The sequence below is a fragment of the Drosophila tropicalis genome, unplaced genomic scaffold (genome assembly GCF_018151085.1).
Source record: "Drosophila tropicalis isolate 14030-0801.00 unplaced genomic scaffold, ASM1815108v1 contig_593, whole genome shotgun sequence".
Lineage (NCBI taxonomy): Eukaryota > Metazoa > Arthropoda > Insecta > Diptera > Drosophilidae > Drosophila > Drosophila tropicalis.
This window is the reverse complement of record NW_027173070.1, coordinates 19,565,409-19,591,320: the sequence shown is the minus strand read 5'-3', so window position 1 is coordinate 19,591,320 and position 25,912 is coordinate 19,565,409. Positions and strand designations below refer to the sequence as shown.

The 25,912-nt window shown below is 36.6% G+C and overlaps 2 protein-coding genes across 2 annotated transcripts; one reads left to right on the top strand and one right to left on the bottom strand.

Annotated features, from left to right (window-relative positions):
* Positions 1–271: 271 nt before the first annotated feature.
* Obsc (Obscurin) lies at positions 272–22,395 on the bottom strand. The gene is made up of 38 exons (XM_068291980.1): positions 21,989–22,395; positions 20,488–20,609; positions 20,242–20,373; positions 19,374–19,544; positions 19,149–19,314; positions 16,642–16,734; positions 14,276–16,397; positions 13,383–13,685; positions 13,161–13,317; positions 13,014–13,099; positions 12,817–12,952; positions 12,567–12,751; positions 11,938–12,498; positions 11,016–11,876; positions 10,842–10,947; positions 10,584–10,765; positions 10,305–10,379; positions 8,712–8,878; positions 8,535–8,649; positions 8,230–8,469; positions 7,798–8,166; positions 7,480–7,736; positions 7,207–7,418; positions 7,011–7,150; positions 6,754–6,946; positions 5,692–6,684; positions 5,327–5,628; positions 5,076–5,257; positions 4,841–5,010; positions 4,631–4,771; positions 4,377–4,562; positions 4,074–4,311; positions 3,424–4,005; positions 2,662–3,362; positions 2,465–2,597; positions 750–2,401; positions 582–687; positions 272–514 (listed from the first exon to the last, which is right to left on the bottom strand). Exons 1-38 carry the CDS (start codon positions 21,995–21,997, stop codon positions 374–376), a joined length of 12,687 nt encoding a protein of 4,228 aa, XP_068148081.1. The 5' UTR covers positions 21,998–22,395; the 3' UTR covers positions 272–373.
* Positions 22,396–23,971: 1,576 nt separating this feature from the next.
* Positions 23,972–25,531, top strand: Ak2 (Adenylate kinase 2). Its single transcript, XM_068289954.1, has 4 exons — positions 23,972–24,205; positions 24,546–24,782; positions 24,851–25,018; positions 25,100–25,531. The coding sequence occupies exons 1-4, from the start codon at positions 24,104–24,106 to the stop codon at positions 25,313–25,315; spliced, it is 723 nt and encodes a 240-aa protein (XP_068146055.1). The 5' UTR covers positions 23,972–24,103; the 3' UTR covers positions 25,316–25,531.
* Positions 25,532–25,912: the final 381 nt, after the last annotated feature.

The window sequence follows — 25,912 nt, the reverse complement described above, 5'->3', positions numbered from 1 at the left end:
GTGGTGAAACTTTTCCATAGAGATGCGGCATTTTATTACGTATACGCGCATGTGACAAAATTTTTTTTCAAATGTTTGCGCGCCAAAATAAACTTGTCAATGGTTAACCTTAAATTAACCATTCATCTAAGCTAAATTTTTCTTTTATATATAGTATATACAAATATTTAAACAACAGCATAGTCTTTCCATGTATATTTTGAAATATATATGTATGTATTTATGCATTGGATGAGAATGTGGACTGTTTTGTTCGTACTTTCGTGACGCATTTCTCATATAACATTTTGTTTATTTTGTTCAACCAAATCCATATATACAAGAAATAAAAACAACATTTTTTTCGCTATCTATGTACTTCCAAGTTATTTAACTAAAATGTTGTGAGCAATTCCTCTTGAATGCTATTCGATCGAAGTAGTTGATTATGTGTTGATCCACCGCCAACCGAGTTAAGAACCTTGGATGATGTGGCCGTTGCATTTTTCTGGTTATGGTACTCATCGCTGAAGGGCTGTTGATATCAAAACGGTGACATTTTAGTTTAAGATTAAAGTTATTTGTAATGATTTATTAATTACCTTCAGACGACTTCCAAGGAATATAGCACGCTCACGTTTTCTAACCATATAGTCGGAGGACATCAGCCATCTATGTTCTAAGCAATCCTCTGTGTATGGTCGTTTTCTGCAATCGAGAATGAACACATTCGAGTATTACTGGAGTGTACGTGGAGGATAAGTACTTACGTTGGATGACGCTTGAACAGAAGCATTATGAAACGAGTTGCCTCTGGAGTGACTTCCTTAAAGAGATTTTCAAATCTATATCTGGCAAAGGAAATATTCTGCTTGGTTTCATATTCGTCCGATCCTCGGAATGGGCTGCTTCCAGACAACAGCACATAGGTGAGCACACCTAGCGACCAAATGTCACTCTGAGGGACAACCGGCTCTTCGTTAATCATCTCCGGGGGTTGGAAGTCGAGTAGGCCGCATGGGTTAACTTTCACGCCCAGCTTGTTGACCTTCTTTGCTGCACCGAAATCGACCAATTTAACCTGAATCGATCGGACAGAAGCCATGACAACATTATCCGGCTGTATGTTAAGATGACAGTATCCACGCCAGTGCAAATATTGTAGTGCATCCAATAGTTGGGTAATGACAGAAGCCACCATTTGCTCAGAGTACTCGTGGCGACTGCTAAAGTACGTGAGGACATCAGCTCCCTGTAGTTTTTCCATAATAAATATAGCAATAGGCACATTCAGAGGTTTGTAGGCTGCAAAAAGTGCAGGTATGCGTTCATGTCGAAGTGTCTTGAAGTTGTCGAACTCGGCAACTACCTCGTCTTCGTTTTCATCGGTAACTTCAAGGATTTTGGCTACAACGACTGTATCCGTAGATTTCTGTATTCCCTTCACAATGGTGCTGAATTCGCCGCGTGCAATTTCTGAGATAAAACTGTATTTATCGCTAACAGATGAGTCGGTTACCCAATTTGGGGGTTCGCGCTCGCAGTGGTAATCGGTATGGACACGTTCTTCTTCGGGTATGACTTCTTGGCCATTCTCTGTTAGCTGTTGTAAATGCTTCATGGCCTTTGTAATGTGAATTTTGGGAGCATCGCCAGCAACAGTTGAGCCGCTCACAGGAATTCCCATTTCACTCCAACCGATTCGATTTCTAGAGGCAAGCCTGAAGTGATAGTTTGTGTTTGGCTGCAAATCATGCAATAGATAGAACTCGTGATCGATATTATCGGCAACTGTTGTCCATGCATCACAATTGACCGTCTTATATTGAAGACTGTAGCACAAAACTGTAGAATGACCATCATCCCGTGGTTGTTTCCATCTAAGTAAAATTTCAGTGCCACTATAAGCAGAAATCTCAGGAGAATCTGGAGCATCTGGGAGAGTAGCAACCACTATGCGGCATCTGGCCACAGTTTGTCCAACCTTGTTTCTGGCCACTGCTTTGTAGACACCAATATCAAAGTGAACCGCCGGCTCGAAACGCAAAATAGAGCGTCCATCCTCATCGTATGTAATTTTGATTCTCTTGCTCTCAGAGAGCACCATGTCATTCTTAAACCACTGCACACAAGGCTTTGGATCGCCGACGGCGAAGCAATGAATATGCGCCGGCTGATTTTCAGTGATTGCAATTGTTTGTGGCTTCTCTCGGAAGAATGGTGGATAACCATCGCGTTGACTTTCGATCATAGCATCGGCTTCAGTGTATTCATCCAAACGTGGTCCAAGTTCCGTACGTAGACGTCTAATCGAATACGAATCATTCGCTGCATAAGTGCTAATGCGACTACGTGTACGTTCATCGTCAATTTCCTCATCCATGATATCGGTAAAGCGACGTCTCTCGCGAATAACAGGCAACTGCCACGGATGAAATTATTATTAGAAAACTGGATAGCATTTGATCACTGTTGTTACACTTACCGTCCAATCAACAGAATCGTTTAGAGCAAATGATGGCGATCGCCTATGGGCTACCTTCATATATTCACGCAACCTCACCGGGAAGTTAACATCTCGTAATTGTAACAAATATGTGTCTGGGCCATACTGGTAACTAGGAAGGGAATTGAGTGTGACTTTAATGTTTGACTTTAGTTCAGCCTTCTAATGGTACTTACTGGCTCTCCGATTGAATGAGACCCAACTCATAGTCAGGATGCAAATATTTGGATACAACCTCTTCACGTTTTGCACGTATCCTTGGTTCGGGTAAGGGTTCAGGAGTTGCTTCGGGTGTGTAGATGTGTCCGGGGGGATACACCATTTTGGAAGGATGTTGGAAGCATCCACTGAGACGACGACGACGGAAATAGTTCTTGCACGAAGCATTGGCATACCAGTCCCTGAAGTGATCATAGTAGTGTCTCAGACGATCTGTTCCAATTTGGTAGTCATGATCAGTGACTTGGCGATCGAGCATGAAGAACCAGGGATGTTTCAATGCTGTCTTAACATCCATTCGCTCCTCTGGACTATAAAGAAGCAGACGACTAATAAAGTCACGACCATCATCAGAGATATGAGTCCATAGTTCATCCTTAAAGTCCCAGCGACCTTCGCGAATCTTTGTCAATGTCTCCCTATCATCAGCTCCTTGGAAGGGATTGTGCCCACTGAGTAGTACGTATGTGACCAAACCAAGAGACCACATGTCATGGGAGAAGTTGACACCTTCCTTATTTACAACTTCAGGTGAAACGAATTCAGGCATTCCATAATCCAGTGTAGACAAATTGTGCTTGTTTATCTTTCGTGATAGACCAAAGTCCGATACCTTTATGTGATCGCCTCCGACAATTGAAATAAGCAAGTCCTTAATCTGTGAATCAAATGATCAAGATTAAGACAAGAAAAACTCTAATTGGTCTATCGGTACTCACCGTCAATCCCATATGACCCACTCCCAATTCATGCATATGCTCCAGGCCCCACAATGTTTGCTGAATATAACCAGCAATATCTCTTTCTGTGTAATAATCGCGTCTTAGTAAATTATCTTTAACCAATTCCCCACCAGCTGCCAGTTCCATAATTAGGGTAACGCTGCGATCCGTGTCATAGGCATCGTAAGGTCGGATCAAGTGCTTGTGATTGAATGTATTCATCATTTCCAGTTCGTTCAGCATGAATGGTCGCAGCTCTGGTCTGCCATACATGATCTTGGCGGCATAATTATCGCCGGTGGAGCGTTCCACTGCGTGATAAGTGATACCCTGAGTTCCGCGGCCAAGTTCATCGCCAATATCATATTTATCCTCGTACCGCAATTGTTTCGAACGGACATATGGATGTCTTCCATAGGTCTTGTAAATGTATTGATCTTCGTTCTCCTCAATGTGCACTGTTACCGAAGTGCTAATAGAGCCCGCAATATTTCTTGCGCTAATGGAATATAAACCTCCATCTTTGATTATTGAATCATGGATAGAAAGAATATACACATCGGGATCGAAATCGTTGATCTATGAGAATGGATTACACAGATGTCAATAAGTTTTTAACAAAAGTTCTCTGCCATTAAGAAGTTCACCTTAATGCGAGTAGAGTCTGCCAATGGCTTCCAATCCTTGTACCATTGCACTTCCGGCAATGGAATTCCAGTGATTCTAGCTTCAATACGTCCATTCTTTCGGGACATAATGAAGGTTTCATCGGGTCGCTTAAGGAATCTAGGATGCTCAGCTATTTCAAGTCGAACTCTTTGTCTGGCCTCACCATGTTCATTGGTAGCAACTGCCTCATACCAACCAACATCTCGGTCAAGCATTCTAGAAAGTTTGCATTTATCCAAATGTGTTTCTTTAGGGTGGAAGATTTTCCAATTCAAACTTACTTGTTAACAAATAGAGTAGCTTGTCCATTTCTGGTGTAACTATGGTCAAATCTTCCACCAGATTCGATTTGCATATCGTTGAAATAATAAGTCATTTTCGGTTTTGGATAACCGTAAACAAACCACATCAGCTCTGCATTGTGTCCTTTAACTCCATAGCTAAGATCATTTTCGCGTAGCAAGAATCTAACATTATCACAAAAAAAAACAGAAAATTAATAAATTGTCATCCATTAAAAGTTAAATTGATTTACTGAGGTGCCTGGGCCAATCCATCATGGGGAGGACGCTCGATGTCAAAGTCCTTGGGGAAATAGGGCGATGTCTCGGGTCTAAAGTCAGTGCCAGGAGGCAGATAAGTATACGATTTTGGTGGTTCTGGTACAAGTTTTTGTCTGAAATTATTGCAACAAAAAAGTTTTAGTCGGAATTTTAGTTTGATTTATTTTTGTTTGGCATGTTACCTGTAGGTTTGAGTATATGGACTTGGATCGCTAACACCAAATTTGTTTTCTACGCGAACTCTAAATCTGTAATCTCTAAATGGTTCCAAGTTCTTCATGTCACATGCACAGCTGCGTATTCCAGTTCTAATGGTACGCCACTCTCCTTCGGGCAAGTCCATCATTTCAAGCTGTAACCAGTTTCAAGTGCGTTTAAAATATAAACATTCAGTGCAAAAGTGTTTGAAAAACATACTTGATATGTGACAGGATAGCGTGGAGATAGTGGTACTGACGGCTTCCAAGACAAACGCAAGCGGCGGTCTGTCATACGGGATATGATAGGACCTTCTGATAATGGTGGAGGAGCACCAGACTTTTTGTATTTTTTAAAATCTGTGTACTGATCACCCAGGGGTCGTTGCTGACTATCCAAAGCTGTGTAAGGACATGCACCAATATGTTAAGATTGGATCCCTTTTGCATAGAAAACAGGATTGTACTTACTATCATAGAATAGCTCAGCATGGCATATGTCGTCTCCATAAGGATTATAAATGCGGCAGGAATAACGGCCCACATCATACTCCGTCACATTTTTAATGGTTAGCCGCAAGAGACCATTTGGTTCAATATCAATTAAGAATCTATCGGATGGGAATAGCTTTTTGTCATTCTTGAACCATTCCACTTCTGGTTCTGGATATCCTGTTGCACAGGCAGTGAATTTAGCAGCCATACCCTCATAGACATCACAATCTCCGATCTTCTTAAGGAACACTGGTGGCTCAGATCGTGAATGTTTTTTGCTGGAATGCAATGTTAAATTACCAATCAAAAACTAGATCAGAGAAAATAATGTTCCAACTTACATTTCATTCACAATATCTAGTTTGCCTTGAGTTATGTCTTTACCCTCCTTGTTGCTGGCAATGCATTTATAAACACCTTGATCAGCCTTGTCACAATTATTGATAATTAGCAAATGATGATCTCCATCATTCTTGAAATCATATTTCTCGGATGGGTTGATTGGTTTATCATTGAAGTACCATGTTAGTTCCGGATAAGGAACACCAGAGACTGTAACTGGAATCTTGGCATTATTTCCGAATACTTGCTGTTGATCCGAAATCTTTTGGGTAAATACTGGCGGCTTGTACACTTTCCTAACATTTGCGTTACACGAAGATGTGTCCTCTCCCAGTGGATTAGCCAATAGACACGTGTAGCTACCAGAATCGGCTGTCTCGGCAGGTTTGATATTCAGACCGATGTGTTTACCATCGCAAGTCATTAATAAACGCTCGCTCGGGGATAGTGGTACTCCATCTTTAGACCAAATAACCTCAGGCATTGGATTGGCAATGAAAGGAGCTGAAAGTATTAGCTCTTGTCCTTCATCGGCGTTCACATCCCGCAGAGCTGACACAAACTGAGGCGCTTCTTCTGCCGATGCTTCGTCTGCTTTAGGAGCAACATATAATTTCGCCTTCGATGCGGTTGTTCCTTCGGAATTTTGTGCTATTACTTCGTACAGTCCAGAATCGCTGGGAACAGTTTTTTCAATAATAAGACTTGTACTCTTATCTGGATTTTCTACAATAGCAAAATGTTGGGCTTCTGGTAAAATTTCATGCCCGTTATGGAACCATTGAAGTTTTGGCTTTGGATGTCCATCGACCTTGATATCCAGTTTAACCGGGAAACCTTCGACACTTGAAGCATCCTGTAGTTCAGCTATAAATGCTGGTTTTGACTCCTTCGGCACAACTTGTACCTTGGATGTACCCTCTACTTCGCCACCCTTATTGGCTATAACGCACTTATAGACACCCGCATCTTGAGGTTGAGCTCCATCAATGCTGCAAAATGCAAAGATTTACAAATATAATGAATTTGAAATAAGTATTTTAATGTTTCTGAAAACTTACCTCAATCCAATCTGTCCATTAGGATTATTGATAAAGTTCAATTCAGGACTTGGACGCAGGAGCATGCCATCCTTGTACCACTTAATCTCAGGAGCCGGAAATCCAGTCACCTGAGCCTCAATTTTCAAAGGCTGTCCAATGGTGACAAGAACATTCTCAATAGGCTTAATAAATGTGGGCTGAAGTTCCTCAGCTGCAAAGTGCACAAAAACACAATTTCCTGAAAATATGTTTCAAACACTTTTTGGGAGACTTACGTTTCACGGCTACTGCGCAGAGAGCCACCTTTTCGCCATGAGGATTTGATATGACCAATTTGTAGGCACCGGAATCATTGGGTTGGCAGTTATTAATCTCTAGCTTAACAAGTCCCTCCGGAGTGGTGGATGTCTTCACACTGAAATTTCAAGCTTTTAGAACATTTTTCCTGCATATTCGAATGATAAAAAGTACCTCTCACTGGGTTTAACTTCATCGCCGTCCTTAAACCATTGTACTGTGGGCAAAGGACTACCATCGACGGAGCATTCCAGAACCAGGGGTTCTCCCTGAAGAACATCAAGGGCATTGTCCAGTTTTTTCACAAAGCTGGGTGCCAGCGATTGCAGAGCCAATTTAAATGGAGCTTTGGTCACCCCAATTTCATTTTTGGCAACACAAGTGTACTGCAGATGTATTAAAGAATATTATAAATAACCAATTTAATCATATAGAAAATGGACTCACTGTTCCCACATCAGCTTCCCTGAATGCCTTGATTTCAAACTGAGATTCAACTTGATCAGTTGATACTTTCTTCGTTTCAGTGCTGTACAGTTTCTGCTTCGAAGGTTTAATGACAGTATCATAGTCAATTGGTTTATCGTCTCTTAGCCATTCAATCGAAGGCAATGGGACACCATGTACAAGCACCTTAGTGTTTACAGCTCTATAATCGTGAATACTTTGGTCCTCTGGATGAACTATAAATGTGGGCTTTTCGACTGGAATGTTGTGCGGTCAATGAGTAACAAACTAAAGTACACCAAATAAATGGTCACTTACCAAGTACATTAAGGTGGAAGTCCACACTGGATCTTCCTTCGCTGTTTACAGCTGTAATTGTGTATTTGCCATCCTCGCTTGGAGATACAGACTGAAATACAAGTCTGTATTTATCGCCATCGACGTCGGCGATAACCTCACAGTTCTCGTTATTGCAAAGGTTTTCATTGCCCCTGGTCCAGGTGACCTTAGGTTTGGGATTGGCAAGTACCAAGGCCTCGAAGCATACTGAGTCGCCTGGCAGGCATTTGTGATCCTCGAGTCCAGTTATTTCTGGCTTGGCTAGAACATCAATCCAACCGACTGTAGCAAGTTCTCCGTGTTTGTTTTTCGCTTTTACTTCATAGCGACCGGAATCCTTAATATCAGCTAAAAGTAAAAAATCGATAGTAAATATAGATGCATTTACAAGTATTTTCCTGTTCGCGATACCTTTCAATATATTTAATGCGCAAGCATACTGCTTCAGACCATGGTCAAGATCCTTAACATCCATCTTCAATTTGGCTGCATCACTTTCCTTAACTGGCTGTCCGTCCTTAAGGCAGACAATTTCAGGAGCAGGATCAGCTGTAAAGATGATTGGTTCAGAGACCTTATCTCCCTTGTTTACTTTAATATCCTTTAGTCCGGAGCCGGATGTTAATATAGGCTTCCTGTACTCCGCAATGCCTGCATGGGGAAATTTTGGCAATTAAAATAAGTAAAATGAAATTTATTTTTATTTTTTAGTTTACCCATGAGCTCAAGCTCTCCTTGATGCGATTTTTCTCCGCATTTGTTCTGCAGCACCACCTTATATTCGCCAGCGTCCACCATATCCAAAGACTCCACCTCTAACTTGTAATGATCCTGTTAATTAAGGCAGACTTTGAATTTAAGTGATCACAGTTTCTGATATTTTGTATACAGACCCCGTCCACAGAAATAGCTGTATGTTTGTCGGGCTTAATCTCTTTGCCATCGTGATACCAAATGGCTTCTGGCTTAGGAATACCCTTTGCAATAACTTCATATCGGAGTGGCAAGCTCTCAAAGCTATGTTGTTGGAAGACATCAACGTGAACGATTTCCGGGACAGCTATAAAGAGCAATCTGTTAGTAATCTATAAACTGAAATGATTAGTTAATATCACTTATTTAACAGAGGTGTCTTCAAAAACTCTGTACAACTAAAATCACCCTTAGAACACACTTTCGAAAACGGATAGGTCTTAGTGATGTATTATAGTTGTTATTCCTAAACCATATCCCTTATATTCAGAGTAGTTTACTTAGTTATGTGAGTAATAGAGTTTTGGGGACACCTCTGATTCAGTTGATCCTTAAGAATTGTCATCCATTGCTGCATATTTACATCAGCATAGTATCAGCACAGGCAAACAAGGATGCACAAGATGCTCCACATAATCGGTTCAGTACAACAGAATTTATCTTTTATTTGTTTTGTGATACGATATATGTATGTATGTATTTGAGAAATATGTTTGTTAGTTTATTCATATCACAATATTTATGTTGACCTTGCGCAAAAGCAACGTGCAGAAGGATATTTGCCCGTAAGTTTTTCTGATGATTCAAAATCTTAAAATAGCTAGCAGTTCATTTTTACGACTATATCTTTCTTACTTGTTCGATCGGTGCGATGACGACAATGTGCTGTTTATATTAGATATTGACTTTCCTAATTGATTGGGTAAGTTTGTATAGAAACTGACAGATGGACACTAATCAATTTAAATAAATCCTCTACAAGGATATAACAACCATTTAATGAGATTATATACATTTACACCCTTGTCGAGGTCGAGGAAGTTAGCTTTTTTCTCGCTGCAGAATCAAAATATATTTGTATAGAAGAAAAAATAACATTTTTAATTGGTTCCCTGCTAATAAATGTCAGCTTTTTATTAGGTCGCATTAAAAAGGCAATTGATTGCCCAAAAGAGGGAGGCAAATTCCTACATTTGTGCATTGTTTGAATGCACAGACTTAGTCACAGATCTAAAATTAGTCTTTCCCCTATATTTTATTTGCGTATGTATGTTCAAACTATATACACATATTTCAAATGTGTACATTTAAGATACCTTCACCTTTTAGCGCATTAGCGTACATGCAAGTACTTAAAGAAAGATATCGTTATAGAAACCCTACATATATATTTACACGATGTTTTCTTTTTATATATGTACATAAGGGTAAATTTGTTACCCTCTAAATCACATTACAGCATTTTGTTAGTAATCTTACTTTATCTATAAAAATAACGTTAAGTTTTGTGTTTGCCATTCATTTGTACAGTGCAATCCAGTTCTGGATTTAATGGGAGCGACAATTATTCCGACTCAATGGTAGATTATTCGAATAAGTTTGGTTCGAGTCGGAGCGATACCTTCTATTTGAAAGATTGTCACATCATGCAGTTATACTTTACACGTATATTTGATATTAACTGGTTAAAAGTGTTATTTATCGAGTTCGAGATATTGAAAATATGTTTTTACCCCCTTCTTCGGGTTGTTCTGTGGTCGCAATCAATGTTTTTGTGACGGTTTGTTCCAGAGATAAAGTGTCGCTTGCTGTATTAAAATTTTGTGTTCGGATAAATTTTTGGAATTGTTGATTCAATAAAATACAAAATATATGTATGTATGTATATGTAAATAAATAACACAGATTCTGCCCATATCCAGAACGTATTCGCCTTCAAATCGGGACTCTCGCGTTTATCGACGACTTATCATAATACATATGTCCATAATAAATCCATAAATAATACTTACTTAAAACAACAACTTTGCAAGTTGATGTAGTTTCTCCAATGAAATTGGCAGCTTTCACCTCATAGGTGCCTGCGTCTTCAGTTTTAGCCAAATTCAAAGTCAAATAGTAGTTCTCAATGCGTTGAGAGTCTCGTGAAATTTTAATGCGAGCGTCTTCGTAAATTTCATGACCATCTTTGAACCTGAATCGCGAAAAAGAGAAAACAAAGTTTTCACAGTAATTTTCAAAAGTTTGGAAAAGTAAAAGTAAATTTATACCATTTGATTTTAGCTTCTGGTTCGCTATACACTTCGACTTCCAATGTAAATTGGCTTCCTTCCTTTACTTCCACGTTTTTAAGACCTCGCCTTATTTTAGGCTTACCTATTATTGTCAAAAAATAAATGTTTAAGTGTGGGTAACAAAGTAACAAATCGATTTGGCATTCTTACAGTTAACGGTTAAGACGCAGTTGTCCTCCAATTTGCCATAATCGTTCATTATCTTGCAACAGTAATTTCCTTGCATATTAGTTGCTGCTTCATTCAGAATCAATTTGAAGTCATTGCCCTCCTCGACACGACGGAAATCGTTGCGCTTCTCATCAATTTCGATGCCATCGATATACCACTTGGCATGGGGACGTGGATAGGCGTCGACACCTACCACAAGCTCTACATTGCATTCTCCTTCGGCAACAGTAATGTTTTTCAGTTTCTTTGTGAACTCAGGTGTACATTTGATAAGCACCTGCGTTTCACTGGTTGCCGAGCCATGCTCGTTCTTTGCCTTGACCGAGTATTTACCAGCATCCACGCGAGTGGCCCCAGTGATCTTCAAGGTGTAGGCGTTACCATCCGAACTGACACTATATTTAGAATCTGTTAATTTAATTTCAGTTTCATCGTGATACCATGTCAGGGTCGCCTCGGGGTATGCATCAATGCGTACAGTGATTTGAACATTTTCCTTCTCGCCGTGAATGTATTCGCTTTCGAAATGTTTTACGATCACTGGCTTCGATTTGACTGTGCAATTCCAGTATTCCGATGTTTGGCTCAGATCGTTTGTTGCCCGAATTGAGTAATTTCCAGCTTGCGAGAGCTGAATTTTCGAAATTTCAACAACCACCTTTTCAACGCTCTTTCCAATGGAGCTTGAATCAATTTTAATGTTACTCTCCTTGGTCACATCCTTGCCATCCCGTGTCACATTGACAGTGGGCTGGGGGAAGCCCTCAACCTCGATTTCTATTTTCACGGTCTCCTCTGCCATGCAAGTGATATCTTTGATTTTTTTTATCTTCGGGGGAGCTGTAATTGAATGATATATCGTGAATAAACAACACCACTCAGCAAAAAGAATTTAAAGTACCTTGAACAACCAAGTTAATTGTAGACTCATCCTGGCCCAACTCGTTTACAGCTTCAATAGTGTATGCACCGGCGTCTTCAGTTTTGACATTCTTAATGACCAGCGACATGCTCTCTTCATCCTCGTACATGAACTTATGCCGATCATCCACCTGAATGACTTCTCCGTCATGCTTTACAAGCACAGCTGGCTTGGGGAAACCTTTGCATTGGAGTTCCAAAATCGCGGATCCGCCAATACTGGCATTAGCCTCACGATGCTCTATGATAAGAGTGGGCTTCTCTGGCTCCCGGTTCAATGTTTGAATAGCACCCTGTACCGATAATTCGGCGCTGCATGAAATATTTCCGGTAGATGTTTGAGCAACACAAGTGTAAATTCCAGCATCTTCGGGCTTGACATGTTGGAAGACCAGAGCCAACGAATCCTCATCTTCTCCGAAAAGGACCTTGAAACGCTCTTCCGGATCAAATTCCTCTCCATTTCGTTTCCACGAAAAGATTGGCTTTTCGCCAGCTGGCAAAATTTGACCACTTAAGGCACCAAAGGGATTTTTGTCCTCTAGAGATCGTAGGGGTAAACAAGTTTGTGAAAAGCGATGACTACCAGATTGAAATAATTGTTCTTACCCACAGTAGTTGCAATAGCCTCACAACTAGCCTCGCCGTGCTTATTGATAGCCTTACAGGAGTAAGTGCCACTATCATCCTTGTGGACTTCAGCGATTACCAACTCATAGAAGCCCAAATAGTCCTTGTCTCTGATAATTTGAATCCGATCGTTAGTTTCAAGGATTTCCTTGTCATCCTTATAGCTGTAATAAAAAGTTTTTTTGTTATTCAACGGAAATGTTAAATGCAACTTCATTTTGTTACTCACAATTTCACCCTTGGCTTGGGATCGCCTGTGATCTTAACCATGAAACGGAATAGAGTGCTCTCGATCATTTCGGCATTCTTTAAACTAACCAAAAATGCTGGTGCAACATTGGTTTTGCTCTCATCGTAACCCGCTGCTATGATAATACAAATTTTGAAATAAGTCGAATTTTCTTTTTGATTTTTTGTGTATATTACCTTGACCAACAGCAAGTTGAGCCGACAAAGTTGTGGTTTCCGATGCGGATTGGGCACGTATGGTATAGGTTCCAGCATCGCTTTCACTGCAATAAAATTAAAACATTTAATCTAAATTTTAATTTTAATTCAAATGAGAAACTCTACCTGCAATTCTTAATATCCAAACGGTACGAATTCATTGGTGCACTAGTTTGGGTAATTCGATCGGCCAAACGATCATCCAAAGGCTTGTTATCCTTCAACCATGTAACCAGGCCAGGTTTTTCCTTAAATTGAATTTCAAAATGGGCCGCCTCACCAGCTATAGGAGATGTGCGAAAACGATCATTTAAATGCCAAAATTAAGGTATATTTTGTAATACTTACGCTCCACTTGGACACTCTTCATCATTTTGACCACAACGGGCTTGTCTACCGAACGCAAAGGCTGATCCTCAAGAAGACGAGAAGATGAACGAATGCCAGCACGGGATTCGGCAGCTGAATATGATGCACGGCTCTCGGCGCGACTTTCTGCACGACTCTCAGTTCGTCCTGTTGCCAGGAGAGATGAACGGGCTTCGATCCTGTCTACTGCACTGCGTTCACGTCTTGAACTAGTGCCATAATGCCTTTCTACAGTGCTGTCGTAGGAGGTTCCTCTATCATAGTCCCTAGTTCTGGAACTTGCTTTACGTTTGGAGGGGAGGGTAAAGAGTGGGATGTAAGAAAAATATAATGATTATTTTAATGTCGACTTGAATAGAGGCACAAAATAAAAGAATTTTTAATAATTTCGTCACATTAAATGCCAAATTTGGTCCAATTTTTCTAAAACACATGTTTAGTGAAAACAATTTGGAGATACGAATTGGAAGTTAATTGATAAGCTTTATGTGTATATGGAGGATATGTATCTGAGAATATATGTATGTATATATATTATAGACAATAGGAGTTGAGAGACACAGTCTGTGTTTTTACTTATAAGTAGTATGTATAAAATAGTATATACGACTGAGTCTGTCTGACTGAAGTGTGTTAAAGTTACATACAAGTTTACACAAAGTGTTTTTCACTCTACACGGAAGATGCATACACAGATATTGCTGGAGGATTTCACCCAAAAATATATAAAATATAGTACTTGGTGTACGATTTGGACATTGGAATACATTTAACGATGTACGACCCTTCAACACGACTGTTCGATCAGGAACGTTGATGACGGTAACAAACTTCTTTTTTCAAATGGTTAGATCAGTTATCCTGGAACTTACTTTCATAACGCCGTTTAGATGCCACGGAATAGCCGGAATAGTAATCATCCATACCGCCAACGCTTTGGCCCCGGACTTCAAAATCTGCACTTGGCTCTCTGAAATCGTCAGCAATAGACTCAGTATATTCACCTTCAAGCTCATAAATGTTTAACGGCTCCTCAACAATTTCGTAAATGGGCCTTTTCTTTTTAATGGGAGGGGTAAAAATATGTAGGAAATCGCGGGCTTTCGCTTTCTGTACAGTATCTTGAGCATATTTCGTAGAATCCGTCGATTTCAAAACCGTATTCTTAATGCTGCGTATTTTTTGCTTTGCATTGCGTAGCGATGTATCCGAACTGGACACATCATAGATGCCCTCAAAGAAATTTTGTGTTTTCTGCTCTAGACTCTCAGTATGGACTAGAACACGTTTAATTGTCGGTGGCGGCGGAGGAGGCGGTGAGGGTGGACGCGCCTTAACAATTAGTATTTCTATGGTTGTCTCATATGATACAAGCGGAAGCGGTTGAAAGAAGCCAGGCATTCGCACAAAGTGCGGGGGCAATGGTGGAGGCGGAGGACCTTGTCCTGGTGCAAAATAGGCAGCCCCATTTCGATTGGATGCGATATTGGCAAGTGTATTATTCCAATGAGTTAATGAAGCAGAATCAGTTATATTAGTAGCATATCCCCGATGAGTTTGGGAGTTCGTATTATTATGTTCGTTATTATCGCTGTCCTTAAGGGATTCATTATAGCCAACGATATCTGTAAGCTCGATCGGTTTATGTTTGGTTATGATGAGTTCGTTATTGTTTTCGGTTTCTACAGGGCGGTGTATTTCAATTTTCGGAATCGTTGGATTAATTTTCAAGTCGTCAGCGTTCTTACCAGCTGATTCTGTTTCTGTCCCTAATTCGATTGGTTGGCTATCGTCTTTTGAGATGATTTCCTCTACACCAGCAGATTCAGCTTCAGTTGGCTTTATTGCTGTTTCTTCTATGATTGCAATGGAAGACTCAGATGGCTTTACTGCTTTTACGTTGGATACGGTCTCTGATTGAATGTCGACAATTGTCTCTGACTTTAAAGCCGATTTCGAAATATTCTGGTCGACAGTCACCGATTCGATTTTGGTAATCGATTTTTCAGCGATTATAGGTTGAGTTTGCGAAATATTTTGCGCTATAGTCACCGATTCAACTTCGGAGATGGTTTGTTGACTAATTACCGGTGATTCACTTTTTTCGATATTTGTCTCTGATTTTATTGCAGATTTGGTAATATTTTGAGCAACAGTCGCCGAAATGGATTCTTTCGTCTTGTTTTCAGATTTAGTTTGAACTTCCGAAATGGACTTGGCTTGCGAACTGGAAGTTGTGGCAGTTTGAATGGTTTTAACTGATGTGGAAATATTTTGTTGGCCTTGTTGTTTCTTGTAAAGTTCTATTGACTCTTGCTCAAATTTAAGCAACTCTTGATGCTCCAACTGGAGACGCTCTTTAGTTTCTTTGCTTAGGAAGTAATTCTCGGCCACATCGGAGGGGCGAACACTCGAGCTTGAGTCATAGGCTTCAGCCTTTTGTGGAAGATGGAGAATAAGTTCACTTTCTGTTGCAACCTGAGTAGAATCTATTTTCAGGTCATCTGCATTATGCTCTTGCAATGTGACGTCTTGGCCAATGTGCGAACAGATCTCTCTGTACCAAACGAGATGAGCTTCCTCGCCGTGTGGCCTAATATCACAGGGCAAAAATGAGCTATCGTCGACTGATTTCAAAGATAAATGGATCTGCTTGCTGTCTAAACGTTCCTCAATATTACAGAGGGGAAGCTTAACGATATTTTGTAAAATAAATATCGATCTACTTTCAGATATTTTACGAACTTTGGTTATTAAAATTCGCGATTTAAATAAGAAGCAATAGCGATCATGTGACTTGCCATCCTTATCAATAACCGTGCACCACTCGTGGAGCAATAGTCGCCCCAATTTATAGATATTACCACGAAATCCCTCAATGCTAGAAATAAATCTGTTGTCATATGCTCTGCATGGCACACTAAGCATTAATTCTAAAGCCTTTTCCAAATCTCTAACGTTTTCTTTCAAGCTCTGTGAGTATTTTATAAAATCCTGCGAAGTAAAATTATTGAAAATTATATTTAGCATTCAAGCATGATCTACCAATATGATGTGTCTTCGTATATTCGTGTTTTCGTATGTAATGGACGACTAATTGTAAGTGAAATATATATTGTATGTAAATGGAGTTTGTGTCATGATAAACCCGCGTGTCGTTTGCTAAGCTGCACATTAAGCACATTAGAAAACAAATAGTTCTTCTATATATTATCACAGATAACATGACTCTCCAAACCTTGAACAGAAGTTGATAATCGTTTATTCTTTGGATGGGAAGTTTCAGATGTTCAGAAAGTGTTTTATCGTCTCCAAGGATTCTGGAAAGTTCCTGAAAACAAAACCAAAAAAATACAAATAGAAATATTTACACATTTTCATTCTCTTTCAACACTTTAAAAGTTCAATTATTCTCTAATGCACAATATACATATATGGAAAGTTTTTAAGGTCAAGAATTGTTTATACAGCTCACTTGACCATGAACTTTGAAGTGTACATTTAAAAACAAAACTTTAGAGAAGTTACACCAAATTCGGGAGGTTTTTAAACAGGCGAAGTCCATGTGTATGAGTGTATAATTTTGATATGCATTTTTTACATATATTTTATATTCAATTAGATTATTTATTAAGGCCGAATCCTATTCAATTCGCACTAGCCTATGTACTCCTCCTACACACTGTACATTCATTAATATGTATAGCCGCAGCCAAAACATTTCTCTATTGCTCTCTTGAGTTAGGTTATTTTTGGAACTATGTTTGAAAAAATTTATCACTTGTTGCAAATCTGCATATGTGTGTGTCTATATTCAAAGAGAATTCTCTAATCTGTGTGGGCCCATATAGATATTTTCGTATATACACACGGAATACATATATGTTTGGATATATGTACATATGCATATATCTCATCTTGGTCGTGCAATTTTCAATGTAGTTTAACTAAATTAAGACTCAGATATACATGAACATAACTATAGCATTTTTCATTTCATTAAATTTACCAATTGCATGTAAGTACAAAATACATGCATATATATCAAGTGTAATTAGTACGATTTTGAAATGAATATTCTGTGGGGATCTAATAGTTCTCTACCGATCTATTTTTAACAAATAATTATCTTGTGTCTGTGTATATGTTTGTACTTATAATTTAGTAAATTAAAACGGCAAGTTCATTCTCATAAACATCAATCAGTAATAGTGATCCAAATATATGCTCATACATATAAATATATATAGATACAAATATAAGTATAATGATCGGTGAGGTCAAACCTGTATACACATACATATACACTAATGAAAAAGTTTTCTCATTTACATACATATATACATATGTACATACATATGTATTAAAAAAAAATTCTTTAAAAATATCACAGAACACAGTAAAAATTTTTCGAATAAATAATGTTGCATAACTGGAAAATCGCTCAAGTTGTTGAAAACCCCAATTTGCTTTGGGAAAATGTGATTTTTGAGAATCTTCGTCACGAATTTAATACGAATAATAAACTTTGAACTGCCAAACGTTTAGTTTATTTATAATTAAAAAGTAATACATTTATGGCACAAATTATTATTGAAGTTTGTTTAGGCGTAACTGGTATTCCAGATCAATTCACATTTATACATTGTGTGTGTATGTTTCTGTGTATATGTGTATGTGTGTGTGTGTGTGTGTGTGTAGGACCTCATTTGTGAAGTTAGATAGTACCTAAAGTAAAGGAAACTCGGCCACGTAGGAAACAATTAGCACGACACGACCGCCAACACTACTCGCAAGAAACTGAAATAGTACAAAAGCTTTAAAACCAAAAAGCGTCTAGCCAAAAATATAAACGGAAATACTCACACGCATAATATTCGTAAATATTTAAACAATTGCACTGCGAAAAATTAATTCACTTCAGCTAGAATTCTATGAAATTGATTTGTATCTTATCTTATGAAATATTGAAATGTTGTTGCATAGTTAACAATTTAATTCAATTGAGAATAGTAAATATGAAAATAACTAATCAGGCTTTAAATTGTCTTACATAATATACATATTCGATCAAGCCATTAATAGTTTGGTAAAAAAAACTTTTATAAAAATATAAAAGTGTTGCATACATTAAGGCGATTTTAACTTTCAATATTATAGAAAATCTAAAATTTTAATTAAAGTGTTATCTTTAGTTTCTTTTAAATCTTAGTTATTGGTATTATCTCAATTAAGAAGAGAAAACAATGTCTAGTTTTTGTAGCATTTCCAATTTCAAATTAATTAGCTTTATTGTAAATTTCTGAATGAGTAGATCTGGGTAATCAGAATTTATTAGAAATGCAATAAAAATTTAGAATTAATAAAAAATACAATTTCTAAATCTTTAAAAATCGAATAGTCGGGTTAGAGCCCGAGTGAAAGAAATACATTCAAATGTTGCTGGGAAAAGAGAATTTTTCATATACCCCTAAATTACACAAAATATAATATAATAATAAATTTTTGTCCAGTGGATGACAACAGCAAACAGATCAAACCACTTCCGTGCCAATTCAGTAAAAATTTTGCTTCAAAAGTGTATGGGTGTTGAGTGTATAAACAAAAATGAATTTCATATTGAATGACTAATTATAGATGATCAATTTTGTAAAAATATTTGTATTAAGTTTTAGTTTGATTCTACACACATACATAGAGGGTTTGTTCCTTAAAATTTTATTTTGTAAACAACTAACAACTTACTTGAAAATATGTTCTGGACTCAACATTGGAAGTTAAAAATTCTTGCGCTAATGGCTCATTCTGGCAATATTTCACATGTTTATCAAAGTCTCGTTCCAGCCGAAGAAACGTCTTAGCCACCATGTTCGGTTGATTGCTGTAGCATTTCAAGCCTTCCTTCAGTACCCTAAAATATGGAAATTACATTTCAAGGGACTTTAAATTTAATCAATGTCTTCGTCGTACATGTTATGAAATTCCGCTATTTGCAGGAAATTGCAAAAAATTACATCTTTATTGTCCCTAATAGATCTTGGGACAATTGGCTTATCCACAGCCTTTATGTAATTGTCTACTACATATTGTAAGTCCCTGGAGAATTCCTCTTCGGTTTCAACCAACTCTCGGAGAATTGTTCTAAACAAAAAGGAGATTAATTATAAAAAAAAACAAGTGATAATGTAAATTAGTCAAAAAGCACAACATAAATAAATATAGAAAGATCATAGAAATGAGGTTAGCAAGTTAAAAATAAATTTCAAAATTTGTGATGCACTGATAAACGATAAAGATCATTGGCACCTTTCCGCAAAATCATCAAGGTGATAGATGCTTGAACTTGTCTAATTCTCAATCTTGTTCTCTTCATATTACTTTCTCTTTGTTTCTTTCTTTCTTTTCTCTCTTTCTCACTCTCTCTCTCTCTCTCTCTCTTCTCTTCCTCTCTGGCTATCTTCAGCTATTTAAATGTCTCTTTATTTATCGCTTTCTGTTTCCTACTTTTTCCACTTTTCTCTTTTTTATTCTCTTTTTATGTTCTTTTGTTCTTTATATTTCACATTATTTATTTTTGTTCCTTTTACTATACTCTCTCTGTTTGTGTTATTTTTTCCTTTTAGTTTTTCTAAATATATGATTGATATCCCTTCGAGTTAGCAAATGTTTTTGGCACCTTCTTCTGAATAAATGTTTAAGAGTGACAATTATAGACACAAAATGGCTTGGGAAAATTATTTTACTATTTTGTCAAAATCATTATTCGTCAGTTTTAAGTTTAAGTTTTACTTTTGACAATTGACAAATCAAAAAAAAAAAAAAAAAAAAACAACTTTACCTTTTTCTAAATTCTGCATCCCCATTTTCTTTACCATTTAGGGCATGAGAGTTTGGGCTAAACTCCAAAATTTCTGTGGGCACCCATCCCTCTTTGGGGGTTTCCCCGCTGTCAAACATTCGAATAAAGCATCTGAAAAGCAATAACCGCAGTTAGCTAATATATCCATAAAATTCTAGATACGAAACTAAAAAACTGTGGTATTATCAATTTTTTGGATTACGTGGAAAATGCATTTACCCTTACCTTGGTTTTCCACTCTCTTTTGTGCTTATGAGTTCAACCAAATCTCCACGGGAAACACTTATTTCGTCAGATTCATTTATTTGAGCCTTATAGTCTTGACTCACGAAGACTATATCCAAAACCTGTAAAAGTGTCAAATTGTTTTAATTATGTACATATATACCTTTGTACATGTCGCAATGAGACAAACAATTTTTATATTTAGAAAAGCCATTTGTTTAAAGGATGGCCAAAAACTAATTACCAACTAATCTACCAAAAAATCTCAGCCCCCACAATAAATCTATGATAACGATGTTAGTCTGCCAACCAAACAATTGCATCTATTTTTGAACTTACAGAGCTAAAAATTTCCACGGAACTTGCAGTTTGCTAGTTTTTTTCAGTTTTTCGGTACTTTGGTAGCAAATTACTTGGCTGGGTAAATTTAAAATTTATTTAAATTAAAATTTTTTTTCGCTATTTATTAAATTTTTAAATATTCAAGCTTTAACTTTAAAAAAATGTATCTTAATATACAATGGTGGGCACGATTTTAAGACTTTTTTTTAACTTCTGTTCAGATTTTCTCGGGTCCTAAATAACGTAATGGAATAATTTTTTCTGTAATTTGTTGGTTTTTGTATTTAGATGATGAACCGTAAAAATGGTCTTCATAGATTAATTAAATGTTTAATTTTGCCCTAACTTTTGATTTGGAGCTAATGGAAAATCTGATGCAAATTTTTAGTTCTTTGGGCGAGTCCATTTTACGACACTAAGTCATGCTAAAGTACTTTTTGCCTTGAACTTCGAAAGAAAGTAAATTGAATTTCATAAAAATCTGATAAAAATTAGATAGTTTCTTTTGCCTATCAATAAGGGACAAATTATTCCATATTCCTTGTATGTCCTTCGTATACAAAATTAATAATCAAGAATATAACTATTTAGACGCCCTACTTGGGCTGAAACTCGCTATATTTAAATGTAAATAAAAATAAGAAATACTATAGAATACCATATATGTACGTATACAAATATACTCTATATTCTATTTGATCTGAGTCAATATAGACATGTCCACTTGTCTACACCAGCTGACATTTTGCACACGGCCTTCCGCTTCCGCTTTTCTTTATAATTTATTGATTGATGAACACGATTTCGGTATTTGTTTTCAATTTAATTTTTTGCAATATTCAAAAAAATATTACAAAAATAAAGGATACATAATATATCATTAGTAAGTCCCTAATTGTGCCAATTTGGCTAGACGCTTATTGTAAATATTAGAAAAAACAAAAGCGTAGAAGTGTGGGAATAGATAACAGAATGAGAAAAAGAAAGAATTGATTTGAGGGGGAAACTTTTTATAAAAATATATACATATGTATGTATATACCACTTGGCGAAATTATATTTAAGTAAATATATACTTTTGTGTGTGTAAATACATATATGCAATTGAAACTATTTATAAACATACATATGTCTGTATGTATGTATGTATATGACTTACTTTATCCATTGTTCCGGCACTAATCAATTTTTGGGTTTAAGGCACAACGAGAGGTATTTATCCCATATGTATGTGTAATACACGCTATATATTATATATGTATGTATGTATGAATTTATATACTATGCAGCATTATATAGGCCACTAAGTAATGCACTTAACACTGTGATGTGTATTTTTATATGCACAGCATTGCATAACGTATTACTTTTACCGATTCAAAAGGTTTTTTTCCGAATTTTTACTATTATGTATGCCGCGACAGCATCACTGCACAAGATGAATATCTTTATATATTTGTATGCACGAATTTGAAAAGCATTTATAAATATTTTCGAGCTGCTGGTAACAATTGAAATAAGGTTTTCCTTTTTATTTTTCGCATCAACGGTTGTCGTTAAGGAATCCGCAAGCGCACGCACGTTCCGCCTATTTTGACTGCATCCCGCCAACTGTTCAACTGAATAAAGTGTACTGATCGATATTTTTTGATCACAACAAAAGCTTCCCTCGAAAAGTCGTTGCACATTTTAAAAATAATGCACATGCATCTAGTATGTATCAGCATATGTACAGTAGTATGTGCAAAAATACATTGAAACATACATACATACATATGTACATCCATTCTAAAAATTCATAGTCACCACTTGCGTACGAGAAATGTTTTTATATATACATATGTACATATATTTACACACAAAGTTATACATACACACAAACTATATGTATGTATGTATCTATGTTTGTTAATTCTTTGCTAGATATAAAATATTTGGCATATATACTTACAGAGAAACATCCATTTGGCACTAAATAATCTGGTGTCAGTAAAGATGTGCTAACAATCTTTTATTTTTTTTAATGATTAATATAACAAAATCACACGATTAGTTTTCACAAATTGACTTATTGCAATTGTTAACATCTCGACCGTCGGCCCTTGTGTTTTCTAATAATTTAATCCTTTAAATGGCAACATATGTAAGTATGTACATAAATTTATGTATGTATGTGTATACATGTATGTACATACATATGCATGTATGTTTGCGGAAGTGATACATACATATATCAATATTTTCATACAAGTTTTTAAAACCATTTAGAGGTTTTACTTAATTTCCTACAAACAACGCTTTTTTTTAAGTTTTAAGCTCACTTTAGTTATAAATGCTTCCCTGATCGAAATCCCACAGCACAGACTCTAGCAGATTAAAATGAATTTAAGTCTAACAAAATGTTTGTATTTTAGCTTTTAAACAAAAAAAAAATTAAGAAAGAAACATATGTATGTATGTACATATGTCTGTACATATATTCAAGCTAACATATATGTAAATATACATACATACATACATACATATGTACATATTCTGAAATCTTGTTTTTCAACAGACATGGATTGCTCAGTATTTTGTAAAGTACCTGATTTATACCAAAGTTTAACCATGGAGCCACAAACTTTTATTCGGTAATTTCAGAAATTTAAATATTTAATTTAAAAAAAAATTTAGTTGATTTTAATCTAAATCCAGAAAGCTGGCTTTGCACAACTACATATGTTATACATATTATGCATACAAACAGCATTTTTGCTTTTCTGTGCTTTTTTCAAATTTTGGGAAAGACGCTGAATTGAGAAAATATCGCTTTAAATTATCGATATCATTCACATCACTCATAGCCCAGACAACATTTTGAAGCGCATTAATTAACATCTTAATATCTCGTATCTTAATTTTAGATATCGCATTAAATCGAGCAATTTGATTATTGCATGAGCCCGCAAAACAAAAACATTTTAACAACTAAACGAGTAAATTGTGTCTTACTTTGAAAAACCAACTAATCTTGCAAAAATCTACGAAATATAATATATAGAAAACGAATTCGGGACTTCCAAAAGTATGGACACCAGAGAAATTTAAAACTAAAAGATATATCGTGACTATCGATAGTATCATCGAATGCTTTGCCCAGCTCTTTTTTTATTTAACCTTCAGACTTTCGGTCAATCGCTAGTTTGTTATCAGAAGTATATTAACAGAAGTTATGAATTAAATTTAAGCGCAACAATTTATATTTTATATCAGTAATACAGACAAATGTACAATGGCACCAACCGCAGCAGTTCCAGTTGAGCGATATGAATCCGAAAACAAAGGAATTAACGCCATACTTTTGGGTCCACCCGGCTCTGGAAAGGGGACACAGGTGGGATTAATAAGTATTACATAAGTCAATCAAATTAATTATACACATAGATATAGATATATACGTATTTAATATCAAGTAATAAAGTGGTCTGATCCCTTACGCAATATTTATAGAGTTTGAGCAAACATACATACATACAAATGTACATACAAATGAATAGCCACGCTTTCCTTTCTATGGTGTATGTATTGACGCACATACATACACATGTAGACACGTTCTACATACACAAGCTGTATACATGTACACGAAGACCACTTTGTTGGAGGTTATTTTATTTAAAACTTTTTAACTTAATTCAATCAATTATTAATAACTATGTTGTCTTACCATTTAGGCGCCTCTGTTAAAGGAGAAGTTTTGCGTCTGCCATCTTTCCACGGGTGACATGCTTCGAGCTGAGATTTCCTCCGGATCCAAGCTAGGCGCCGAGCTCAAGAAAGTCATGGACGAGGGAAAATTGGTATCCGATGAACTAGTTGTCGACATGATTGATTCGAATTTGGATAAACCAGAATGCAAAAATGGTTTCCTTCTGGACGGTTTCCCAAGGACTGTTGTGCAAGCTCAAAAGGTAATTTCTGCACATTTATTGAGAGGAAAATGTTAAATGCTATTTCATTTTTAACATTTCTTCTATAGCTCGATACATTACTTGACAAGAGGAAAACTAATTTGGATGCTGTTGTTGAATTTTCCATTGATGACAATTTGTTAGTTAGACGAATTACCGGACGTTTAATTCATCAAGCAAGTGGAAGGTCTTATCACGAAGAATTTGCTCCCCCCAAGCAGCCAATGAAAGATGATGTATGTTATAACAAATATTCATATACATACATACATATATAAGAACTTGGAATAATTATCTAAACAATAATATTTTTATAGATTACTGGCGAACCTTTGATCCGACGAAGCGATGACAACGCCGAGGCACTGAAAAAACGCCTTGAGTCATACCACAAACAAACTAAACCATTGGTTGACTACTATGGCTTAAGAGGATTGCACTTCAAAGTTGATGCTGCCAGAAAGTCCAGTGATGTCTTTTCGAAGATTGACTCAATATTCCAACGCCAACGTTCCTCAAAGGTTCAGTTATAATTCGTTTCACGGTTAGGTCAACTGTGAATGGGTACTGCCGATTAACATTCTCGTTTAATTATTGACATTTACGCCTAAAGTTAATGAAGCAGTTATCTAACGTCCATTGACAACAAACATATTCTATAAAAAGGTCTACAGCTAATTCCTTTTGTACAGTTTTCTAAAATAAATAAGGGTTTGTTTATTATTAAACATTGCAACAAAATACACATACATATATCGATGTTGTTAAAATTTCCCACAATTTCGACACAAACGTTTCGTAAAAAATCTTTATAAATCATCAATTGGAATCGTCATTTTATCTCTAAATTATTTCCACAACACTCTAGGAAATGTAGAATTTATACAAAATAATTCTGCTGGAAAAAGATATTGTAAATGTAGATTGTAATTGGGGCTTATAACATATACTAAAACATATACGGGTAAATCTTACGGCTTAATTGTTGGAAGTTGTACAAATTGTTAATAAATATCCCCAAATAAAGGTGTTGCAGAGAAATTTATAGTAAAGAAAATTCTTAAGTTGTCTTGAATTAAAATTTAAAAGCCAGCGTTGCCACCTTGTGTATTCGATCTTGTATACATACA

Bases quoted from the DNA above. Each gene is read 5' to 3' on its own strand.
- Ak2 (XM_068289954.1), top strand. From the start codon at position 24,104: ATGGCACCAACCGCAGCAGTTCCAGTTGAGCGATATGAATCCGAAAAC. The intron at 24,206-24,545 runs GTGGGATTAATA...CTTACCATTTAG, and splicing joins GCTCTGGAAAGGGGACACAG to GCGCCTCTGTTAAAGGAGAA. The intron at 24,783-24,850 runs GTAATTTCTGCA...TTTCTTCTATAG, and splicing joins CTGTTGTGCAAGCTCAAAAG to CTCGATACATTACTTGACAA.
- Obsc (XM_068291980.1), bottom strand. The intron at 19,545-20,241 runs GTAAAGTTGTTT...CTTTTTGTTTAG, and splicing joins GATGCAGAATTTAGAAAAAG to AACAATTCTCCGAGAGTTGG. The intron at 4,772-4,840 runs GTAACATGCCAA...CAATAATTTCAG, and splicing joins CCATATACTCAAACCTACAG to ACAAAAACTTGTACCAGAAC.